Below are 10,087 nucleotides of genomic sequence, written 5' to 3' on the forward strand. Positions count from 1 at the left end.
GGAGAGCTGCTGGCTGATTGTAATGGCAAATTGTGCCTTTTTTTTTTTACTCTTACAAACAGAGACCAACTGTGAATCTGTGATATAGGCACTGACTAAGAGCTGGAAGTCAACTCTTCTTCCCAGTCATGGCACAAAAATGTTATACATAGCATACCTGCCCAACATTCAAGAGACTCTCATGAGGAACATGGAAGATCACACTGTTATCCCTACACATTTTCCTGAGAAACTCATATATATAATCTATGGCTATCTTCTTGTAGAATTTTGATCCGCTCCTAGCCTTCACTGCTGTGTTCCCCATTAAATGCACCACCCCAGCGACTCTACAGCTTTTCAAGAACTCTATCTCATCAACCTCGCTCTGTTTGCTTGTCTGACTTGAAGACATGACAGTATTGTTTGTATGCAATGGAGAGTCAACAAGCAAGATCGAGTCTGCTGATGAAATGTTGGGATTCACATTGAAGTGAGATTCATTGCCATTTTCATCTCTTGACTCAGTTTCCTGCTCATATAAACCATGCTCATCTATGTCTGAACACCCATCCATCAAGCTCTCAAGGCGGACAAACATGAAGAGGTTATCAAAAAGCTTACTCTCAAAATCATCATCTTTCTTATGGAGGTCGGTATAGCCATATCTCACAACACAACGGAAGATGTGGAAATTCTTGGTTCCTATCCTCTTCACAAGGAATCTCTCTCCTTCTGGGACTGTGTACACAGGAAGGTACTTCACACAAACAAAAACAACAACAGAATGGAGGGCAGGTAGGTTGGTGATTAAGTGGGAAAAAATGTGTGGCACTCCACTTGCTAACTCACTGTACACAAGTCCGACCCCGGGGACCCGGACCAGTCCTAAACTCGGGCCAAGCCTGAGAATCCATGCCACTGAAACCTTGGAGTGCATTTCAAACTCGTAGCGTTTCATTGTACCATAATTCCAAACATACATAATGATAAAAAAAGCTGCTGCAATGACAAGAGGAACCCAACCACCTTGATTGACCTTGAGGATTAGGGCAGAGAAGTATGTCAACTCCACTGCCAGTGATAAGGCAGTGAAGATCAGGACAATCATCCAATGGCAACGCCATACTAATAACATGATCAGAATCATAAGAAATGTGGTTACCAGCATCACTAACACAACTGCTGCCCCTGCAGTGACATGAAAAGTTATACTACTGATCAGAACAGACTCAAAAAGAAGCAAGGTCAGACAAATAACAAGAGTTTTGCCTAGCAGAATTAGCCCTAAGATCACCTGCATCATATTGATCACAATATGCCATTATCTTAAATATTTAAAATTAGATATGATAACAATGTCTCAACTGAGAGATGTAGACAACAAGTACACTGCTCTGCTATGCTGAGGGCATGTATCATGGGAAGTCAATGGGATAAAGAGATGTTACAAAGTAAGGAAGCAATACTGAATAGATGAAATGACATGGCGAATGTCATATCCATGAACATTTTCTTCACATCCAAATACATCCCCTTGGGCCTTGGTAACAATTCATTTATAACAAGACATCAGCAGAATGGAAACTGCATTCTTCTTGACAGTGTGAGATGCTGAGACGAATTCAGAATAGTTGGCTCTCTCACAAAGAGAGATTGATTTAACAGAATGAAAGACAAATGGATCGAATAAACTTCTCCATGTTCAAAAGAGGATAAACTTACCAGAAGCATTTCCAATTTGGTTTTGATCTTTGAAGCCAGCTGTCACCGTGACGCATAGAATCATGAGGATCCAATTAACATCGGGAATATATATCCGGTTAAGGAACTCCTTTGATGTATGAACAACTTTGACTCTTGGAAAACAGCCAAGTGCCACAGCCTGCTTGATCAATGAAAAAGTTGCACATATGGTGGCTTGGCTTGCAATGATTGCAGCTGCAGTTGCAACAACATATACTGGCCAATACAAGCTGCCTGCAGAACAATGAATAATCAGCATCTGAGAGACTGACCCTTGCCGCATAGAATGGAACATCCAAACCATTCTGACGACATTTTTTTTTTTTTTAAGTATCCCTTGAACTATTAAGCTGACATTTTTTAAGAGATTATCCCACAAACATTGTTCAATGAAATTGAATAAATTTCCAATTATACATGGATGTACCGTATTAGTTGCGAAACCCTACAACATTTTGGCTGCTACAAACTGATGAATTATTCAGAAACGCATATAATTGCAAAAATTGAGTTTTCTGAGATCAGCAAGGCAAAGAGACCTTTGATCTTTGCAAAGTATGATATGCTAGTGAACCTACTTTGCATTTATAGGAGAAAAAAATGCTTCATAATTACAAATAGCACCTAGAAGATACCTGATTCCTAGAATGGTCTTCCAAAATTTATGGCAAGACATCTAGAAGTTTCCAGGAGAGCAAATCTAATGATCCCATGAGTGCTTTGCATTAATATTGATGCTCTCTTTTACAAAAAATGACCATGAAAAGGACTAAAGTAAGACACGAGAGATTTCAATCACCTTATAAACCCCCCCCTCCCCCAAAGTGATTCAGATCTTTTGGATCAGAACAAACCTGGAACAGAATAATAAAATGCAGAAACCACGTGGTCTGAGTTTTTCATGAGGTAGGCAGCTTGTCCAGCGTAGGCTAACAGCAGGCAAGGAAATACAATTACCGTGAAAGCAATCTGTATGGCTGGAACTGGGAAATGAGAGAGGTCGGCAAAAAGTGCCTCTGTGCCTGTGATGGTTCATAACTAGTCACCCAACTCTGATATCAATTTTTTATTTTTTTTGGTTTTCTGTAATATTTGTGAACCTTAAAAGTGTAAAAAAGAGAAGATTAACTCAGATAACGAAGCTTACCTGTTAAACTAAGCATGACACCTCCCAAGGATGCCCAGCTATCTCTCCCTCCCCTTTTAAAATACCTATATATATAGACTGGAGAAAAGGCTTTATAGATGCTGCTGTCATACACGCAAATGTTGTGTATGCCAATACCTCCAATTAAGAGAAACCAGAGGAACACAATTGGTGAAAAGAGCCAGCCAACTTTATCTGTACCATAGTGTTGAATGCTAAACAAACCTACTATTAAAGCAATGGCAATGATCAAGACTGCATCTGTGGAAAAAAAGTAAATTATGTTATATAGACTTGTGATGACCAGGGAGAAGAAATCGAGTTGCAAATGCACGAAGCAACTGTGAAAAAAAAAAAAATCTATGATTCAGCAGCAATGAGATACCTTCACTCAACTTGGGGTGATCTATGTTAATCCCATCAACAGCCGATAGAACTGTAAGAGATAGTATGGTTAAGCAACTATTTGATAATTAAGGAAAGTATTCAGTAATACTTATATAGGCTGTAAAACCTTACATAAGAAAACATTAGACATATAGCGTGTAAAGGACATGTGCTGGATGTGAGAGAAGCATTACAAAAAGACTAAGTAGGGGAATATCAAATGCCAACCTCCCCTTAAAAGGTCTTAATTGGTAGGTTTCTGTTCAAAGGTTTTTGACACTTAATTGGTAGGTTTCTGTTCAAAGATGTATAAGTCAACATGACATGGCCACATGGGTAAAAAATTCTCTCAAGCTTAGCAAGTAACACATGCAAAGTTCAACACAATCTAAAATGTACAGTGTGTTCATATGCATTTCTGATTCATCTTAAGGCTAGACTGAAGATTTATAATATGGGAGATAACCAATAGGTAAAAGAACCAATTAAATATTGGAAACCTATGCACACTGGTATCTTTTGAACTGAAATATTATTTACTAATCCTTCTCTAAGACCTATTTATATAAATGTACTGTCCTACTATAAACAAGCTAAGTGCATATTTGATTATGGACAAAAATTTCGTCCAGACATCCCAATGTATAAAATGACGTGTCTATTTTGCATGTGAGAATCATTTTTTTTTTTTTTTAAATAGTAATGACAAAGTTGGAAGAGACATGCTTTTTTAATAAAATTTCTTTCAATTATGTCTTTGCTATTTAAAAAGCATGTGCTTTTTACATGTACAATAGACACATAGCATTTTTATAGGTAGGGTTGGAGGAAAACTGTGTCATTTGATTATTTGGCCTCTGCAATTTAGATATCTGATAATATTTCATTCTATGTTACATATAATAGTATCTGTACCAGATTTACATAGCCAACCTCCAGCGCACTATGAAGGAGATTATTCCTCGAACCTCAACATAATCTTTACAATGGAATTAAGGTATTCCATGGCCTTTTTTTGCTTTTTGTTTTGTTTTTTTTTTGGTCTGAAGATAACACCATGACTAAAGAAATAAAGGATGAACTCAATTGCATTTGTTGCGTTAACTATGTATATCAGAATCAAGATCAGTAAACCTAATTGACCTATGTATAAGGGAATGCATTGACACAATCTCACAGTGATGTAGGAACTATAAATTCATGACTGTCTAAGTCAAATTTATAGTAAGTACAGAAGAAACTCGTGACCATAATGGACAATCTCGAAATTCACTAATAGCTGAATTTAGGATGAACCTATTTATGAATGAATGAATTGACAAAGCTGAACATATTTAGTCCAACACTCCAAATCGATTTTAGGATAAACCCATTTGTTTCCTTTCTGTAATCTGCGCAAGCTTGATATAAATCTTTCATAGTATGAGCGTGTTTCATAACTAAATGTTTTTCTAGGATTTTGGTTGGAGAAGAGGACTTCAAAGCCATTTTTGTTTTAGTTGACGAATGCAAATGTGTACAAGGTTGTGTGTGTGCCTATCTGAGCTTGGGAGTTCCATTTCTTGTAGTCTTACATGCTCCTCCTTAAAACAAAGTTTTTTGTTTTACAATATAAGAAACACAGACAAACTCTCATGCACATAGAAACATGAACTTGTGTTTTGATATAATACGGTAATACCTAGAAGATGTGAGATAAATTAATCTAAAGCGCCACTCAATTAAGATTTCTAGAGTGTTTGAGAAAGAGTTATGTGTACCTATTTCGGTTTTGGTGCAAATAAAATGTGACAATGCAAGGATGCCAACTGTTACTTACACAGAAGACTAAAGCATGAATCTCAGCTCCTCTTTTAGGCTTGATATTTCCTCACTCCATTACCAATCATGAATCTTTAGCAAAATTTGTTTTCTTTAATTTCTTTTTTAGAACTTCCAAAAGCAAGAGAAGTAACTGGTCATGATGCTGTAAAGATGATCAGGATTTAAAGGTAGAGATTGAATTTTGTTTCCTCTATAATCTCATCCACTACCAAGCAGGGGCAGAGCTACATGGTGGCCTATTTTCCATATTTTTTTTTTTTAAAAAAAATACTCTTCTAATCCTTTGAAAACTATAATCTACAGTGATTCGGGCGGTTGGTGGCCCCTTTCGAGAGTTGCGGATCCTTGCTGCTGCATGAGCACCACCAATTTTTATTTTATTTTATAGTTTTACCCCCCAAATTCCAAATGCTAGTTCTGCCCTTCTGACAGGTAAATAAAAGACCACAAGGATGCATGAAGAAATGTACCTGATATAGCTGGAGTGAGGATCCCATCACCAATCACCATGCAAGATCCAACAAGGACAAGTACAAGAAGTGCATTCTTCCTAAATGCTCGTCTCTCCAGCCATCTCTTGGTTTTTCCAGCAAATGATTGTTCATGGAATGAAGAATGACTATATGTTGTTAACTCTTCATCAGTTCGGTCATAGTTAGGGAAATTCTTTATTTTTGCATGTCGACAGAGGAGTGAATAAAGAGCAAAAGTTCCACCTGCAGTATCAAACAGGTATACGTGCTTAATTCATCAAAAAGAAAGTTACTAGTTTTTAAGCTATGATACCATTGGAAGAATGCAGTTAAATCATTGAAGCCATTTCTAAATCAAGAATTTGTATTACATTTTGGACTTTATTCTAAAATCAAAAGGGGTGTCAAAGGATAATTCTGTGGCATATAGAAGCAACCCTGATCTAGAACTTTATGTGTTACCTCTAGACTTTTAAGATATTTAGTTTCTCACTACATTATGATCTTGGATAAAAAATTATTTTCAACTGTAAATTCGTTCTGTTCTTTCAGTACACACGATTGAGGTGGATGTCATACATCAAAACTAGTATCCATATATCCTGCATAAAATGCCTGATGTTAATGTGCCCTTGTTCTTCTTATTGGTAGCTAAAATGGAACATTATTACTTAGATATGCAGGAATAGAACATTAAAGAAGTTGCTAGAAAAGAACAATTTACCTTGACCATTATCATTTGCTCTACTCACAATGAAGACATACTTGATGAGTGGAACAAGAGTAAGGGAATATATAATCAACGATAGAACTCCAATCACATCCTCTGTTTCTGCAATTCCGTGAGGAAATGTATTGTAGAAAACATACAAAGGAGATGTCCCTAAATCTCCATAGACCACTCCAAGACTCTGGAATGCAAGTTGCATAAGCATTAGGGTTGAAATTTCCTAGAGGAAACAACACTGGATCAACAGGGAGAAGCTTTTTGAAAGTAACAATTAATACAAAAATCCTAAATCTCTCCAGCTTCTTCTTATTCTTCGGATGCAATCAGTGAGTGTCTCTATGCTATCTACAGCTCATGTCATGGAACTGCATGCTTCAAATATACAGTACTTAATTTTTTTTTATGACGAGGAACCCCTCCAAGTAGGGACAGAGCCAGAAGCTCTCATGGGCAAGAGCCAAGGGCTAAAAAAATTTGTTGGTAGGAGACAATAGGCTAATTTTTTTTTTGGAAGTGAGGGAGGGCCATGGTCCCTACCGGCCCCCCTAGTTCCGTCCCTGCCTCCAAGGAAAAGTTACTTCATGTACTCATTTCTGTCGGATAAAACTCAGATCTGTGCAAAGCGCCCCCTCCACATAGATCAGGTAAAACTCTGGCTTCGCCGGCGGACTAGCCCAAGAAATTGTTTTCACCCAAGGGGATTCAAACTTTAGACCTGGTGGAAATGTCACCAAGGCCAAGAGCCTTACCACTTGAGCCAACCCCTCGAAGTTTAGTACTTAAAAATTATAATCCATATACAATCAATACAATGCAGATTCGAAATTTAACGACTTTATTACGTTCCTTCCTATGGTTTTTTTTTTTCTTTTTTTTTTTTTTTTTCTACTTCAACAAAGTAGAATTGATCCATCATGTACTTATGATGTACTATTTTCATTTCCTCTTGGTGTAAACAATTCTTTGGGGCCGGCATGCAGGCAAAGCCTGAGCATTGCCCGATCCATGTGGAGAGGGCGCTTTGGGCATGTCTGAGGTTTATCCAACAATGATGGATACACGAAATGGTCATGCATGTTAATGTATTATTTACTCTCATAATTTTCATACGTCACATATTAATTATGTAACTTTCATGCATTATCCTCATAATTCTCTTATATTACATATTGATTATGTATCTCTTCTAATTCTCATATGTTATATATTGATTATGTAATTATTGTATTCATGGTTTTATTCAACTATAATAAGGTCATTTTATTATACAATTTCTATCAAGAAATAAGAGCAATAATGTAACCCTTTGAGCTTTACCCTGTAAACGTAGGTTATAGACCGAACCACGTAAAATTTTTATTCTTATTTTCTTTATTTTGCTTTTCATTTTATATTTCTATAGCATTATCTTTTCTTTTACCTCGGAAGGGTTTCTCTTAAAAAAAGAAGAAGAAGGGGGATGTACCATTTTCATGCTTCTTAACTTTTAAAGAAAAAGGTAGTAATTCATCCCATCTGTTTGGTAACCTATCAACATGAATATAACTTCTTATATGGAAAAATGCAAATGTACCTTGTTCCTAGACATACTTTTAAGCTTCATGGCTTCCTCATCCATTGGTTGATCAAGCTTCTGATCCAACTTCCACATACTACCTTTATGATCACCAGTTTCCTCGTCAATCCCTGTTCTTGAGGCCATTTTGCAACTCTTTTACAGATATGATTAATTCTGACCCTTTTTAAGCTTTACCCAATCAACGTCTCCAATATATGCGCCTATCTCTGATTACTCCGGCCAGACTCTCATATTCTCAATCCCCTTTTCCATTTTTCTCACAATTTCTTAATGCTTTTCCATTTTTCTCAAATGCCAACGAACCAAACTGTTAAAGCATTTCCAAAATTAGTAATTTAATTCGTGGTTTGAGAATGTTTTAAATGAAAGGTTTTAAATAGCTTTGAACAAATAGAGCCCCATGCGGAAAAAAGATAAAGTCAAGTTAGCATTTAAAAATGCCCATCACACTTCAAGCAAATGCTTGGTGTATGTATATGTGTGTATAATCTAGTACGGTTTGCACCGGATACGCACGACAGTGGCATGTAGGGCACTTGGTCTGTCAAATCATTCGATTTGATAGTTTGATCCAAACCATTGGAATACTTCTAAGGTAAATCCAACTGCCAGATTTACTGAACCATTAATAAACTAAACTTTTAAGATCAAACTTAATATGATTTAAGGTTGAAATCAAGTGATCGGTACTAATAATTACAATCTAACAGTTATAATTAAATAAACGTTAATAAATATTTAATCTAATGGTTAAGATTAAGTGTCTGTTAAGTTCTAATGGTCGGATTTCAATGACTTAGATACCCCAACTAGTAATCATATCATATCATATATATATAAAAGCCGAATTTTTCCTTAGAATGACATAGAATAGTGACACGTGGTATGAACCCATACTTTTTAGTGTCTAAACCGGTCATTTAAATACTGAACCGGTCTTTTAAATAAAATTGAACTGGTCTATTTAATCTCTCTCTCTCTCTCTCTCTCTCTCTCTCTATTAATGATACAAGTAGCCCCTCTCTCTCAATTAATGATATAAGTATGACTCTTTGGTATTTTTATATTTTTTGTTGAAATCTAAATATAACCGGTCTATTTAATCTCTCTCTCTTTCTCTATTAACGATACAAGTAGCCTCTCTCTCTCAATTAATGATATAAGTATGATTCTTTGGTATTTTTATATTTTTGGTTGAAATCTAAATTGTTTCCATTTTGTTTGTGAAATTTGTGATTGAACAATTCTTCATTTGAATGTTTATGAGATTTTTTTTTTGTTCATTTGCTTTTTCGAATGTTCAGAATTATATAGGATTGAAATATAATAGGTATCACACTAACATCAAAAAAAATTCCTACTAATTTTCTATTTTATATTTTGATAATCAAAATCGTGGTTTTCTTCTTGCTATTTTTCTTCTTCATACTTATTTTCATTCTAAACTACACCTATGTGAATAAATATTCTAACATGTTTTAATTTATATGAATTAAACTAAAAATAAGGGTCTTATGTATTAATTGATTTAAATGTTTAATGGGATATTTGTTTTTCTTTTATGTAATTTTTCGATTTTCAATTATTTTTTGTAAGTGTTATTCTGCTTTTGAAAGTCAAAAAATGCAAAATTTTATTTGATTATTGTGCACAAAAGGAATATAAATGCTTTTAAAACACTAAAGAGTTAATTAAGCATTAAATTTGAAATGTTTTTTTTTTAATGTTCAAAATTATATGGATTTTATTTTTATTGAAACATATCATATCATATCATATCATATCATATATATATAAAAGCCGAGTTCTAACTTAGAATTGGCCTAGAATTAGGACACGTGGCATGAATCCATACTTTTAAATATTGAATCGGCCATTTGAGTAAAAAACTGGCAATTTAAGTAAAACTAAACCGATCTGTGTATTTTAAGTAAAATAAATGGTGCATTTAATATGACTAATTAATTATCTTATATTGAATAAAAAATGAATAGAAACGTATTCCTAATCAAATCTCTTCCATTGAATAGAAAATGAATAGAAACATTTAATTTTGTTGTCATTAAATTCTCACTAATTTCTACCTCTCTCTTCCTTTAAGTAAAATCTTTTACTCTAACACTGCTTCCCCTCCCACTAAATGTCCATTACAAACTAAACCTCAAAAAGTCAAATGCCAGTTTTTTTTTCTTTGGGAAATGTCAAAAGTCACTTCAATATTT

The 10,087-nt window shown here is 35.0% G+C and overlaps 1 protein-coding gene across 1 annotated transcript; it reads right to left on the reverse strand.

Annotated features, from left to right (window-relative positions):
* Positions 1-78: 78 nt before the first annotated feature.
* LOC133868602 (potassium transporter 11-like) lies at positions 79-7,988 on the reverse strand. Its single transcript, XM_062305532.1, has 8 exons — positions 7,860-7,988; positions 6,281-6,506; positions 5,554-5,799; positions 3,258-3,308; positions 2,873-3,133; positions 2,580-2,747; positions 1,705-1,959; positions 79-1,170 (listed from the first exon to the last, which is right to left on the reverse strand). Exons 1-8 carry the CDS (start codon positions 7,986-7,988, stop codon positions 143-145), a joined length of 2,364 nt encoding a protein of 787 aa, XP_062161516.1. The 3' UTR covers positions 79-142.
* Between the last annotated feature and the right edge of the window lie 2,099 nt (positions 7,989-10,087).

This window comes from Alnus glutinosa, chromosome 5 (assembly GCF_958979055.1).
Source record: "Alnus glutinosa chromosome 5, dhAlnGlut1.1, whole genome shotgun sequence".
Classification (NCBI taxonomy): Eukaryota; Viridiplantae; Streptophyta; class Magnoliopsida; order Fagales; family Betulaceae; genus Alnus; species Alnus glutinosa.

Coding starts and splice junctions, on each gene's coding strand:
- LOC133868602 (XM_062305532.1), bottom strand. CDS start 7,988: ATGGCCTCAAGAACAGGGATTGACGAGGAAACTGGTGATCATAAAGGT. Junction 6,507..7,859: donor AAAGTATGTCTAGGAACAAG/GTACATTTGCAT, acceptor TGTTTCCTCTAG/GAAATTTCAACCCTAATGCT. Junction 1,171..1,704: donor CCAAATTGGAAATGCTTCTG/GTAAGTTTATCC, acceptor ATGTCACTGCAG/GGGCAGCAGTTGTGTTAGTG.